At 41.1% G+C, this 15444-nt stretch overlaps 1 protein-coding gene across 12 annotated transcripts in view; it reads left to right on the forward strand.

Annotated features, from left to right (window-relative positions):
- Positions 1-15444, forward strand: part of PDE8B (phosphodiesterase 8B) — a 357518-nt gene that overhangs the window by 316391 nt on the left and 25683 nt on the right. For all 12 annotated transcript variants that reach the window (XM_067031182.1, XM_067031183.1, XM_067031180.1 and 9 more), the window contains 3 exons: positions 9098-9140; positions 12901-12978; positions 14471-14547. In XM_067031182.1, coding sequence (XP_066887283.1) covers positions 9098-9140; positions 12901-12978; positions 14471-14547 — 198 coding nt within the window. The remainder of the gene's footprint in view (positions 1-9097; positions 9141-12900; positions 12979-14470; positions 14548-15444) is intronic.

The raw sequence follows: 15444 nt of genomic DNA on the forward strand, positions 1-15444 counted from the left end.
AAAAAAAAGTTATGATCTTTATGATTTCTTTCCTTCTGCTAGCTTTGGGGGTTTTTTTGTTCTTGTTTCTCTAATTGCTTTAGGGGTAAGGTTAGGTTGTTTATTTTAGACCTTTCTTGTTTCTTGAGGTAGGGTTGTATTGCTATAAACTTCCCTCTTAGAACTGCTTTTGCTGCATCCCATAGGTTTTGGGTCGTTGTGTTTTCATTGTCATTTGTTTCTAGGTATTTTTTAATTTCCTCAGTGATCTCTTGCTTATTAAGTAGTGTATTGTTTAGCCTCCATGTGTTTGTATTTTTTACATATTTTTTCCTGTACTTGATATCTAGTCTCATAGCGTTGCAGTCGGAAAAGATACTTGATACGATTTCAATTTTCTTAAATTTACCAAGGCTTGATTTGTGACCCAGGATATGATCTATCCTGGAGAATGTTTCAGAGCACTTGAGAAGAAAGTGTATTCTGTTTTTTTTGGATGGAATGTCCTATAAATATCTATTAAGTCCACCTTGTTTAATGTATCATTTAAAGCTTGTGTTTCCTTATTTATTTTCATTTTGGATGATCTGTCCATTGGTGAAAGTGGGGTGTTAAAGTTCTCTACTAGGATTGTGTTACTGTCAATTTCTCCTTTTATGGCTGTTAGCATTTGCCTTATTTATTGAGGTTCTCCTATGTTGGGTGCATAAATATTTACAATTGTTATATCTTCTTCTTGGATTGATCCCTTCATCATTATGTAGTGTCCTTGTCTCTTGTAATAGTCTTTATTTTAAAGTCTATTTTGTCTGATATGAGAATTGCTACTTCAGCTTTCTTTTGATTTCCATTTGCATGGAATATCTGTTTCCATCCCCTCACTTTCAGTCTGTATGTGTCCCTAGGTCTGAAGTGGGTCTGTTTTATTTTTTTCTTTGATTGATCCCTTCATCATTATGTAGTGTCCTTCTTTGCCTCTTGTAATAGTCTGTATTTTAAAGTCTATTTTTGTCTGATATGAGTTGCTACTCCAGCTTTCTTTTGATTTCCATTTGCATGGAGTATCTTTTTCCGTCCCCTCACTTTCAGTCTGTATGTGTCCCTAGGTCTGAAGTGGGTCTCTTGTAGACAGCATATATACGGGTCTTGTTTTTGCATCCATTCAGCCAGTGTGTGTCTTTTGGTTGGAGTATTTAATCCATTTACCTTTAAGGTAGTTATCAATATTTGTGTTCCTATTACTGTTTTCTTAATTGTTTGGGGTTTGTTTTTGTAGCTCTTTTCCTTCTCTTGTTTTTCCTGCCTAGAGATGTTCCTTTATCATTTGTTGTAAAGCTGGTTTGGTACTGCTGAATTTTCTTAACCTTTGCTCATCTGTAAAGGTTTTAACTTTTCCTCAAATCTGAATGAGATCCTTGCTGGGTAGAGTAATCTTGATTGTAGGTTTTCCCTTTCATCACTTTAAATATGTCCTGCAACTCCCTTCTGGCTTGCAGATTTGTTAACCTTATGGGGATTCCCTTGTATATTATTTGGGTTTTTTTTCCCTTGCTGCTTTTAATATTTTTTGTGTGTATTTAATTTTTTTTTTTTTTTTTTGCGGTATGCAGGCCTCTCACTGTTGTGACCTCTCCCATTGCGGAGCACAGGCTCCAGATGCGCAGGCTCAATGGCCGTGGCTCATGGGCCCAGCTGCTCCGTGGCATGTGGGATTTTCCTGGACTGGGGCACGAACCCGCGTCCCCTGAATTGGCAGGCAGACTCTCAACCACTTCACCACCAGGGAAGCCCTGTATTTAATTTTTGATAGTTTTATTAATGTGTGTCTTGCCGTGTTTCTCCTTGGATTTGTCCGGGATGGGACTCTCCTTCCTGGACTTGATTAACTCTTTCCTTTCCCATATTAGGGAAGTTTTCAACTATAATCCCTTGAAATATTTTCCTAGTCCCTTTCTTTTTCTCTTCTTCTGCTGGGACCCCTATAATTCGAATGTTGGTGCATTCAGTGTTGTCCCAGAGGTCTGAGACTGTCCTCAATTCTTTTCATTCTTTTTTCTTTATTCTGCTTTGCATTAGTTATTTCCACTATTTTATCTTCCAGGTCACTTATCTGTTCTTCTGCCTCAGTTATTCTAATACTGATTCTTTCTAGACAATTTTTAATTTCATTTATTGTGTTGTTCATCATTGTTTGTTTGCTCTTTAGTTCTTCTGGGTCCTTGTTAAATATCTCTTATATTTTCTCCATTCTGTTTCCAAGATTTTGGATCATCTTTACTATCATTACTCTGAATTCTTTTTCAGGTAGACTGCCTACTTCCTCTTCATTTGTTTGGTCTGGTGGGTTTTTACATTGCTCCTTCATCTGCTGTGTGTTTCTCTGTCATCTCATTTTGCTTAACTTACTGTGTTTAGGGTCTCCTTTTTGCAGGCCACAGGTTTGTAGTTCCCGTTGTTTTTGGTGTCTGCCCCCAGTGGCTAACTTTGGTTCAGTGGGTTGTGTAGGCTTCCTGGGGGAGGGGACTGGTGCCAGTGTTCTGGTTGATGATGCTGGATCTCGTCTTTCTGGTGTTCAGGACCACAACTGGTGGTGTGTTTTGGGGTGCCTGTGACTTTATTATGATTTTAGGCAGCCTCTCTGCTAATGGGTGGGGTTGTGTTCCTGTCTTGCTAGTTGTTTGGCATAGGGTGTCCAGCACTGTAGCTTCCTGGTCGTTGAGTGGAGCTGGGTCTTAGCGAAGAGATGGAGATCTCTGGGAGAGCTTTTGCTGATATTACGTGGAGCTGGGAGGTCTCTGGTGGACCAGTGTCCTGCAGTCGGCTCTCCCACCTCAGAGGCACCGTCCTGACACCCGGCTGGAGCACCATGACTCTGTCAGCCACACGGCTCAGAAGAAAAGGGAGAAAAAAAGAAAGAAAAGTAGAAAATAAAATAATTAAAATAAAAAATAATTATTAAAAAAATTTAAAAGTAATAAAAAAGAAAAAAAAAATGGGCAGACAGAACCCTAGGACAAATGGTAAAAGCAAAGCTATACATCAAAATCACACAAAGAAGCATACATATACACCCTCACAAAAAGAGAAAAAGGAAAAATATATATATATCGTTGCTCCCAAAGTCCACCTCCTCAATTTGGGATGATTTGTTGTCTATTCAGGTATTCCACAGATGCAGGGCACATGAAGTTGATTGTGGAGATTTAATCCGCTGCTCGTGAGGCTGCTGGGAGAGATTTCCCTTTCTCTTGTTTGCACAGCTCCTGGGGTTCAGCTTTGGATTTGGACCCGCCTCTGCGTGTAGGTCACTTGAGGGCGTATGTTCTTCGCTCAGACAGGACGGGGTTAAAGGAGACGGTGATTAGGGGGCTCTGGCTCACTCAGGCTGGGGGTAGGGAGGGGCACGGATGCGGGGCGAGCCCGCGGCGGCAGAGGCCAGTGTGACGCAGCACCAGCCTGAGGCCCGCTGTGTGTTCTCCCGGGGAGGTTGTCCCTGGATCACGGGACCCTGGCAGTGGCGGGCTGCACAGGCTCCCGGCGGGGAGGGGGCGGTGTGGATAGTGACCTGTGCTTGCACACGGGCTTCTTGGTGGCTGCAGCAGCAGCCTTAGCTTAGCGTCTCATGCCCGTCTCTGGGATCCGCACTGATAGCCGTGGCTCATGCCCATCTCTGGAGCTCGTTTAGGCGGTGCTCTGCATCTCCTCTCCTCATGCCCCCCCCACCCCGACACAATGGTCTCTTGTCTCTTCGGCAGGTCCAGACTTTTTCCCAGACTCTCTCCTGGCTAGCCGTGGCGCACTAGCCCCTTCAGGCTGTGTTCACGCCGCCAACCCCAGTCCTCTCCCTGCGATCCGACCGAAGCCCCGAACCTCAGCTCCCAACCCCACTCCGCCCTGGCAGGTGAGCCTCTAGGGCTGGTGAGTGCTGGTCGGCACCGATCCTTTGTGCGGGAATCTCTCCGCTTTGCCCTCCGCACCCCTGTTGCTGCGCTCTCCTCTGTGGCTCTGAAGCTTTCCCCTCCGCCATCTGCAGTCTCTGCCCGCGAAGGGGCTTCCTAGTGTGTGGAAACCTTTCCTCCTTCACAGCTCGCTCCCACTGGTGCAGGTCCCATCCCTATTCTTTTGTCTCTGTTTTTTCCTTTTTCTTTTGCCCTACCCAGGTACATGGGGAGTTTCTTGCCTTTTGAGAGGTCTGAGGTCTTCTGTCAGTGTTCAGTGGGTGTTCTGTAGGAGTTGCTCCACATGTAGATGTATTTCTGATGTATTTGTGGGGAGGAAGGTGATTTCCACGTCTTACTCTTCCACCATCTTGAAGGTCTCCAGATCTATATTATTAAAGTTTTATCCCGGTGGTCTAGAACCAAAACTGCAGTATCTTGAAGTTATGCCCTGCCCCATTGAGAGCCCCACATCCTCCTTCCCTGGTCACCTTGAGTTTAGCTCAAGTCGCCCTTCACCTCGGATGCCAAAACTGTTCCTTGACTCATTTTAATTGCTAAAAAGTCTCATGATTTTTCATTTAAAAAGTTATTTCTGAGTCTTTCTCCTATAAGAGATATCATGATTTAGGTTCATTTGTAACTCCATAATTCACAAAATCTATCAATAAAATTATTAAAATCAATGTATTAAATAGTTACCTAGGTAAATCTTATACTTCTAAGATTGACAGCTACTGTCTACAATTTCTTAGTGATGGTTTGAAATGGAACATCATCCTCATGCCCAGGCTCGTGGTACAGAGTCCCAGGGACCATGACATGTCACTCACCTTGCTCATCAGGCTGTTCTTTTCTTCATCTTATTTATTTTCACAAATTTTGAAATTGTTTCAGACTTCCAGTTTTTAGCCATCAATCCATATTGTCAGTTGAACATTTAATTTTCTCAATATTTTATTATGAAATTTTTCAAACATATAAGAGTTAGAAGAATTGTAAGTAAATACACATGTACTCACCACCTAGGTTCTATAAGTAACTTTTTGCTCAATCATTTATCCATCCATATATTTATCAGTCCATCTATCCATCCCTGAATTCATCCATCAGTCCATCTTATTCTTTGATAGATTTCAAATTAAGTTGCAAACATCAGGACATTTCACCCCTTGGTACTTTGGCCTGCATATTATTAATTAGAGTTTAATATTTGTTTGTGAGTTTTTTCATTTTTTCGGTAAAAGTTACATACAGTGAAATGTACAAATCCTAAGTATAACATTCCTTGAGTTTCAGCAAATGCATATGCCTCTGTATTGCAGACCCCATCAAGATTTCAAACCTTCCCAACCCAGACGTTCCCTCACGCCCCTTCCCAGTTATCCCTGCCTCCACTCCCTTCCTTCCCACGTCTGGAGGTAACACTGTTCTGACTTATGTAACCACAGAGTAGTTTTGCCTGTTCTAGAGCTTCATAAAGTATCTCCTCTTTTGTGCTGGCTTCTTTCATTCATCATCAGTGTTTTGAGATTCATTCATGTTGTATGTATCAGTATTTTTTTCTTTTTCCTTTTTATTTCTACTGCAGTTTATTTCTCTTGTTGATGGACTTCTGGGCTATTTTCAGTTTGGGACTCCTTTGAGCATTCTTAGACAAGTCTTTTTTGTGAATATATGCTTTCATTTATCTTGGGTAGATAATTGGGAGTAGAGCTGAATATGGAGGAATTGGGTCATAGGGTAGGCATATGTTTAATTTTATAAGAAACTACCAGACCTTTTTCATAGTGGCTGTACCACTTTATACACCCTCCAACATGTGAGAGTTTCAGTTGTTCCACATACTTGACAGAATTTCTTTTTTAGACATTCTGGTGGATGTGTAAAGAAAATATCATTTTAAAATGATTATTCTTTAAGAGGAAAACAATCAAATGACCCTGAAATCACACATACACACACGTGCACACACACAAACCCAGAATTAGTAGTGCTTTTGAGCCAAGCGTAATCAGGTATCTGTACACAAAGCATTTCGCACAAGGACAATAACACTTGTGGGAACCTATAGTATTTTAAGGAATTAAAAGATTGGAATTATGATTTTTTTTTTTTTTCCAAAAACAGGCTGTAAGCTTCCAAGGCCTTGCTAAGAAATTCCAGCTTTGAGCTCTGGCAAGAGTGGCACAGGCAAGGCCAGCAGTATTCACATTGCAGAACCTTAGTGCTGAAGCCTGGGGGACACATGATATCAGAATTCTTCATCATTATTGTATGCATTTCCATTACAAAAGGGAAAACTAAAACACTACACTCTGGAGAGATTGGCTGACATGTAACCATTGAATTACGATTTCTTTTCTTTGCTTTAGCATGCATGTGACAAAAACCTATCGACAGAAGAGATGCAAACCCTCCCCAAAATTACAAAGAAAATTGTATTCAAACAGATGCCCTTCACTGAACCTGGGGATATTGTCCTCAGACCCCAGTTTAACAAGCTTGCGATGGGGCTTCCCTTCTGGGGCCTGACTGTAGAGAGTAACGTGACAAAGAGAAGTGGTTTTATTTTATTTTATTTTATTTTATTTTTATTTATTTTTTTTTTGTGGTACGCGGGCCTCTCACTGTTGGGGCCTCTCCCGTTGCGGAGCACAGGCCCCAGACGTGCAGGCTCAGCGGCCATGGCTCACGGGCCCAGCCGCTCCGCGGCATGTGGGATCTTCCCGGAGCAGGACACGAACCCACGTCCCCTGCATCGGCAGGCGGACTCTCAACCATTGCGCCACCAGGGAAGCCCGAGAAGTGGTTTTAGATGGAGAGAGCTGGGTTTGAAATTGGGGTCTGCTGCTTGCTGGCTGTGCAGTTCAGACAAGCCCCTCAACTTCTCGAAACCTCAGCTTCTGCATCTGTCAGAAGGAGTGACAACCTTTCCTCCTTTCGAGGGTGCTGTAATGACTAGATTGTAAATGTAGAGCTGCTAGCACCGTGCAAACATGTAAGAGATGGCTGTTTTGGTCACAGGAGAAGTGGCTCCTCCTCTCTTCTTGCTCAAGGTCCTCAGGCCCACAGGCCTCTCCTGGCCGCTCACCAGAGAGTGCCAAACTACAGGTCCACTCATTCTCTGTATTTCTTCAGTGAGCCTGACTGAGAATTATGAGGAAATAATTTTAATAGAAGCATTCATACCAAGTTATAAATGATGGGTGGGTTTAGCCTTCCAAGAAGAAAATTGTAATTCTAAAAGAATTGTTTTCATTCAAATGAATCTTTGGTTGTAAGAGGAGGTATTTGGGAGAGGCAGGAAGATAACCTGAGTTGGAAGCTTCAGTAAAAACCTAGCACTGCTGGGGTGTGACGGGCAAACTGTCCTCAGGCACTGCTCTTACCACAGAGGATTGTGAAGGGAATAATGACCTGACACAGCCCTGGAGAACCTCTGCGTGCAAAGCAAGTGGTGATTGGTTGTTTGAGGAGTTACCCAGTCTCTGCTGCTGTCCATAACGAAGAGCCCATCAGAGGCAGATGAGCCAATTTAGGGGCACAGGTTTATGGGGATGCAGCGTGCTCAACTCAGAAATCACTGAATGCAACACCCTGTGTGGAGAAAGGCCAGAGCCACCTCAGCAGACGGACCCGGTACCTCTCCTCTCCCCTCCTCCCTGTCCCCTCTTCTCCCTTCAGGGGCAGGTGCACATTTCCATCCCAAAGGCAGGGTTGGACTGTGCATATCTACTGGACCTTGGGCTTCATCTAGTTCCATCGAGACTCGATGGAACACAAAGCCTACACTGACCTCCCAGGAGGCCCACAGTTCAATCAGCTGGCCTGAAGAAGTCAACGAAAGACAAGAAAGTGGCTTTCTGTGTAATCTGGGGAGCCATGGGACTTTGTTCCTAAAGGAGAGAGATGTATTGTGATTCAAAGAGAAAAGCTAAGCATTTAAAGATCACTTGCTTTTGAGCTAAAGCTGACTGAGAAAAAGTTGTATTCATTTGGTTATCAGAAATTCATACTGCACTCAGTAGCTTTGTAGCGAATGATCTTTATTTGTAAAGGAGAAACATAAAAAAGTTGTTCACAGAAGAAATAAAAAGTTCCCATAATTACGGGATAAATAAGTCACAGCCCTTAGTCACATATAAGACCAAGATCTCACACAGGCTGGCCATGTAATTTTTTCTGTAATTATGTGGAGTGAACTGTGCAGAATAATTCCTAAAAAACCCCTATTTTAACACTTCAATTTTACATGATTATTTTTCAATGGTTCATTCAAGCTGGAACATTTTACTGTACCTGAAATATATGGGACTTCTGGCTGTTACAGCTGATGTTGCTAAACCATAGTAATCTTCCCCCATAAACAGTCCTACATACTCATCTGTCTTGTTTTTCAGGTTAACTTACTCCATTCATTCAGTGCTTACAAATGTGTGATGGTTTGAGAAACTGGAAGTAGGTGGATTTAGCAGCAAAGCAGCATGATTATAATCATGATAAAACTAGGTGTGCCCCAGTAACAGTGTCTTAGTTATAAACACCAGAAATGCAGAACCCCCAAAGAAAGCATATTTATTATTTCTAATGTTAATAACTTCACTAAACATTTGACAGATATGTACTGAGCATTAGCGCAAAAAAATTGATACTGAGAAAGAACTAGGTGTAAAATTGAATCTAAAGTTCAGACCTTATGAAGAAACATTTAGTAAATTGTCTATAATTGAAGTGCCATTTGAAGAGCTTTTGGGGAAGGTTTTTTAATATCCTAGGCTTAAATTCAGATTGCTTTTATATTACAGGAAAAATGTATAACATGTCTGAAATATAAACAGTACATATAAAAATCTTAAATTGGGGGTTTTTTTGGTCTTTCTGCATTTCTGCAGACTGTCAAAATGAGAACAGCTGACTGGAGATCTAGATGTCTTGCTTAGAAAGTGTATCCCTTGGGTACCTCCCTGCTGCCAGGCTCAGGCATTCTATAAGTGTCTGGATGTAACAGAATTTGTAGTATTATCACCTGGTGTCCATCTTTCATCTGTTCATATTATCTGTGCAGCTTCTTGTTTTCTTGAATTTTTCAGAGTTTTTAATGAAATTGTTGGAAATATAACTAATACCATATTTAAAATCTCTTTTTCTTGCTTTACCAAACTTCTGAACAACTTTAGATTCACAAGGTTCATCGTGACTCAGGAGATAATTCTCAAACAGGTGAGAATACTTCAATTTCACTCTTACATACTCAGGTGGAATTTGTGGGTTCAAGTCTATGAATCACTCTGAAGAAGTCTGGATTGACGGTCACCACCCCAGAACTTGGATTGCTAATATCTGAGTGCTGATACTAAAAGGTCTGAGAGGGAGGTTAAAAGCAGGATCCCTTGAAAAGCTTTGAATCTTCATTCATGGCAACCTTTTCTACTGAATGCCTTCTTCATCCTGGTTTCTTTTGCTGACTAGAAACCATGGAGAGCAAGATAAACTCAAAATAGAGAGTGGCCCGAAAGTCCAGGGGACACACATTGTTATACCATAGTTAGTCTTCCCTTTCTTTGCAGCAGTCAGTGATTACATACAATTAGAAAATGTGAATGGGCCCTCGCCAGGCAGTCAGGAGCAGCAAATCACCATTTCAGCTGCCCACATCCTCACATCATACCTTGAGCAAGACTCTCACTGTCTGACTCTTGGTTTCCTCTGCCATAAAAAGAGGAGGCTGAACCTAATGACTTCTACATTTGAAAGGTCTAGAATTCTTTGATCGTTAGAGGGGAAAATCAGTCTGCTACCAAATATTTAAAATTCTCGTTCCTGCACACACACCACACATTCTCTCCCTTGTTGGTGGCTTTCCCAGCCACTGAGGCATAGAGTTGGACCCTGGGCTACTTACTTAGTGCCTTTCCTGGATTCTAAAATGGACCATATTTTCACCTACTCAAAAAGATTTCATTTGATCTTTCTGAGCTTCAGTTTCTTCATTTGTAAAATGAATTAACAGTGCCTATCTCATTGTGGTTATGAGGATTAAAGGAGACAACGTATATAATGTATAGCAGTACCTGGCGTTTGTTTGGTATCCTTCTCCCCTTCCCTCCACACTTTTTCTCTGTCTCTCTCTTTCACAGATGTTTTAGTTTATTTCTTTAACCCAGTGAGAGTATTATTTTAACTTACTTACAAGCTTCTGAGTGTCAAAAACTGTTATAAGCATTTTCATATCCTTTACAGTGCCCAGTATTGCCTTGCACATAACAGACACTCAATAAATACAGAACATTGATTAATTGAAACCCTCCCATCTTGGAAAGCATAAGTTCTACCATTTATTAACTCTTGGACCTTGAGCTACCCACATAATCTCTCCAAGTTTAAATTTCCTCTTCAGTGAAATGAGGATAGCACTATGTAGCTTTCAGAATTGTAATGATTATGTAAGATAATTACTATATTTAAAATAAATAGTAAAGCACAGTGTCTGGTGCATAGTAGGTGCTCAGTAAGTGGTAGCTATTTTTTTTTAAATTGATGACACTGTATCCTTTTTTGCCATTGAGTACAGCTATTTGAATCTCTCTTATCCTTCTTTTCTCTGGTTTTAAAGTTCATTCCACAACATCTTTTGAGAGAATGAACAGATGAGTTCTTTGATTTAAATGGTCTTTATTGAATAAATAATTTCTCCAAACTTTTAGTCTTTTCTATTGCTATAGATTTTCTTAATTTTAGCTGAGATAAAAGTCAGAAAGAATAAGCATTATCCATCTTTGAATAATTATTTCTAGTGAATGATTTAGAATTCAACCAGCCAGCCTGGGCTATAGCCTCCCTAGTTTAGTTTTATTTGGAAACTACATTTTGAGGAATTCTTGTGCTCTTTAATCCTGAATTTAATCTTAAATATTTAATAAGTTAGATTTAATTTGTTATCTGGTAAACAACTGTTAGGAATGTGTATGATTATTACATTCCTAAATATAATAGGCTAAATCCATTGTCTTGCAAGTGACCACTATTAGTTCCTCGGGGTTTGAAAGATGTAATATGATCTGAATGATAAAATTTTATAGGTATCTTATAAAGAAATACTGAAACTCAAATCCAAGGCTAGGAAAATTATTAAGGCAGGGTCTGAAAGAAAATTAGGCAAAGGGGTAGTAAAATAGTTTAAGTTAGGTGATTTAAGACAAGGTCTTATGGTTGGCTATGTTGTTCAGATTAACTTTATAATAGTTCTGCCTTCCACTTTATACTGTATAAATATAATTCAAGTTTCATTACTGATTTAACCTTTTTAAAATTGAATCAGATGTTTCATGACATTAAAGTAAATGGTTTAAAAGGTGATCTAGAGAAATATCTAAGACATATTATAAAGTGGTAGCAAGTAGTAGAATAATATTATAACATGATCCCACGTTTGCTTAAGAAGAAGGTATACATGCAGATGAACAGATGTAATTAAAAATAAAAGGCAAACATGAACTTTATATTTACTATGTAGCAGGCACTGTTCTAAGTGCTATCTATGAATTAACTCACAACAGCCTATGAATGAGATGCTATAACTATCCCCACTTTGCAGGTGTGGATACTGAGACACAGAGAAGGAACATTCCCAAAGTTACACAGCTATTAGATGGCATAGTGGAGATTAGAGTTTTGGCAATTTGCCTCTGGAACTGGTTCTCTTAATTACTGTGCTCTCTTGTACTTTTTTTGGTGTCACTAGACAATTCTTTAAAAAGCATTGCATCTTTTTTTCTCTCTTGGAATATGATCATTTATCAGTGTCTAAGAAAAGCATACCCCTGCTGAAACCTGCACATCTGCCTCCTTTCTGCACAGTGAGGAGAAATTCTGTGTTATGGTTAAGTTTCTCTCCTTGCTCATGGGTTACTCCTACAAGAAGCAAATGCCCTGAAAATGCATTTTTCTGAAGGCACCTCTGCTGCCCTGACATTTTTATACTTTGGTCCTCACTGGTAGCATGCACCGTTTGATTAGATCTCACATTAATGTGACAGCACATTCTGAGCATTAAATTCAAAGTCTGCAAAGACTTACACAGATTTTTTAAGTGCTTTTTTCCCCTCAGAAAACAAGGACAAAAGTGAGAGTTAAATTGTTGGAATTTGTTGGGATTAGAAAACTGCTTTTTCTTCTCTTCATTCCTGGGATCAATAGTCTGCATCATTTGATGAAATCATGTCCTCAGGAGAACCTAGAAAACCATCAAGAGGTCTGACTTTACAAAGGGACCTAAAATTGGTCCAAATTAGTTTCTCAAATAAACTCAACTCTCTGTGGATTTGACTAGTATTTCATTTCCTCAAATATCCCCATAAAAGCCTTCCCCACCCATTGAAATGTATTGTCCTTCATGTCAAAATGAACCCCTCAAAATTTCCCCCAAGTTTTTTTTTTTTTTTTTTTTTTTTTTTTTTTTTTTTTTTTTTTTTTTTTTGCGGTACGCGGGCCTCTCACCATTGTGGCCTCTCCCGTCGCAGAGCACAGGCTCCGGACGCACAGGCCCAGCGGCCATGGCTCACGGGCCCAGCCGCTCCGCGGCATGTGGGATCCTCCCGGACAGGGGCACGAACCCGCGTCCCCTGCATCGGCAGGCAGACTCTCAACCACTGCGCCACCAGGGAAGCCCTCCCCCAAGTTTTAATGTTTATTTTCAAGAAGATATTTATTAATGGAACTAAGTAACCCTTAATAATAAGCTCCATTACAATGTAATGTGGTACCATAAGAAAAGACATCATTTTGCAATTAATATGACTGATAATTCTGTGTGTGTTGATGATTTGAAGAGACAGTGGCTCACTATTTCTTAAAAATATTTTACAGTGCTTAAAAAGTAACCTCGTTTTCTTTGGAGAATGAGGGAAAAAATATGTCTAAAGTTTGCCTGTGAATAAGCTTGAAAACTAATCACTCTCCATTACTGATCTGAAATCCTTAGAGTCTCATTCATTCAGATACAAGAACAGGAGGAAAGAGTCCATTGATGTGAAATCAATATCATCTCGAGGCAGTGATGGTAAGTTTTTCACATTTCCTTGACTTTAAAGTGTAGAAAATGACACAGAAATATATTTAAGAATTCCTCAGCATATAAACAAAACCCCAAGGAATAGGATTACAACTAAACTGGCTTTTTTCCTGTAGATGGAAAAAATTTTAGGCCTTTTTATTCTTTTTTTTTTTTTTTTTTTAACATTTTATAGTCTTTGCCTTCTCTGTGAAATGACTCCATGCTTGTTCCTTTATGGCCTAACGTGTGTTAGGCCACATAACCACTAGAGCAGCTCAGTTTCAATAGCTAGGTCACTCTTAGCTGCTATCCTTCAGGTCACAAATGGGAAACCTGAGCCTGAGGGAAGTGGCTGAACTAGCAAGGACCAAAGACCCTAGGGATAAGATGTATAATTCATAGAGGAAGATGGATAGACCACAAGGCATGCAAGGGATTGGGACCAAGAACGTGAAGGAAGAAAATGGATTGAAATTTTTCCTGATGGGAAAAATTTCCTGATGGGTTGAGGGTGTAGATGGATGAAGAGGGTATCCATTTTAGAGGATAATGGATGAGGGCATTTCAACTGGATTAGTTCAGTTTTCAGAATAGAGTTTGAGATGGGATCATCCATTATCTCTCCAGAGCATGGGAGAAGTGAAGGCTGAAGAGTATAGAAGGGCAGCAATGGTGGCTGCTCTGGCAGTGGAGATGGCTACAAAGATGGCTGACCGGCAGGCAGGCTCTGCCGACATCGGCTACATTAAGTTATCAGATCTATAACATGCGAGTTCTATTCCCTCCTGCCTGCCTCTCAGGGAGGGGTAGGAAGATCTGATGAGAACAATGCTTTTAAAATAAAGCTTCTACCTTCTGGATTTTGAACCACATGTAAAGATAGGACATTTTAGGTGGAGAGGATAATGGGTGAAGGAATTTCAACGGGATTAGCTCAGTTTTTACAGATGAGAGCTAGACCCACCGTGGGCTCCTGGTGCTAAGAACCTAAAGTCTTAGGAGTGCCTGGCCCTAACTCACAATGAGGGGGGGCTCATTCTTCTGCCCACCCCACCCTGGCCACAGATCGTGCCTCTCCTCCTACACTGCAGTCATCCAGTTACCTGGCCTGTGGCCGAGGACTGAAAGTGATGGAACTGCCCAAGTTGGGCTTTAGTGGCTTACGGGAAAGTAACTCCTGGGGGATCATTAGGCTGTTGGGATGAGGCCTCTGGATCCCATCAACCTTCTCTGAAATCACCCTGTGGACCTGAGACTCATAAAGCCTTCCTGTTATCAATGTTCCAGGCCAGACCACCCTTTCCAGTCCCTGGCAAGTAGTGGCTGTGCTCTCAGCCTTTTAGGACTAAGAGATGGGTGAATTCATTGCTTTATGGGGAGCAGTGGAGGACAGTAGTCCTGTGGGAATCAGGCCCCCAGTCCGTGCAGGGTTCCTTTGCTGCCCTTAAGCACAGCTGAGCCACCAGAACCAGATATAACTTTCCTGACTTCTCTCCAGCACCAAGCCTACAGAATCGTCGCTATCCATCCATGGCAAGGATCCATTCCATGACCATCGAGGCGCCCATCACAAAGGTGAGTAGCAGCTGCTGCCCCTACTCTGCAGTCAGGGCCCCTGAACACTAGGCTATATTCTGGAGATAAAGTGATAAATGGCATACTGTTACCTACATCATGGAGTTTACAGTCTAGTAAAGGAAACCGATATTAAACAAATCAACACATAATAAATACATAGTTATAAATTGCAATAACTGCCATAAAGGAAAACAACAGGTTTCTATGAGGGAAAATTAGGTTACGGCCCTAGTTTGGTTGGGTAAGAGGGGTGGTCAGGGAGGGTCTCTCTGTAGAGGAAGTAATGTTTGAAGTAAGACCTGAAGGATACAAAGATGTTAGGAGAAGAGGATTCTAGGCAGCAGGCACAGCAAGGAATGAGCACTGAGGTGGGAAAAGGAGGGAATGGAGCAACTGAGGACCTGAAAAAGTCAGGTGTGACTGGAGCTTGGAGAGCAGAGGGGAGAAATGGTGACATGGAGTTGTGTCAGGCTTAGTTCATTCTGGCCAATAGAGCTGTAATAAGTTTATATTTTAGTTTATGTGCACCGGAAACCACTGAAGAGTTTAAAGTAGGGCAGTGACATGACCAGATACGTTTATTGAAAATAACACCAAGCTGCCATGCAGAGAATGGACTGGAGATGGCAAGAGTGAAAGAGAAGAGGACAGTTAGGGACCTTTTCCAGAACTCTAAGCAAGAAATTGTGTTAGCTGTACTAGAATTACAGCAGTGGAGGTGGAGAGAAATGAGTAGATCAGGAAATATTTGGGGGTAAATTCAATTCGTCTTGATGATGAATTATACTTTCAGGTAGGGAGAGAATTGAGGAAAGTGATATGTCAACCAGGGCCTCCCAGGGTTTTGGTTTGAGCACAAGATTAATAGAAGTGTTTTTTTCACGGCAATGTAGA

Source organism: Kogia breviceps, chromosome 4 (assembly GCF_026419965.1).
Source record: "Kogia breviceps isolate mKogBre1 chromosome 4, mKogBre1 haplotype 1, whole genome shotgun sequence".
NCBI lineage: Eukaryota > Metazoa > Chordata > Mammalia > Artiodactyla > Physeteridae > Kogia > Kogia breviceps.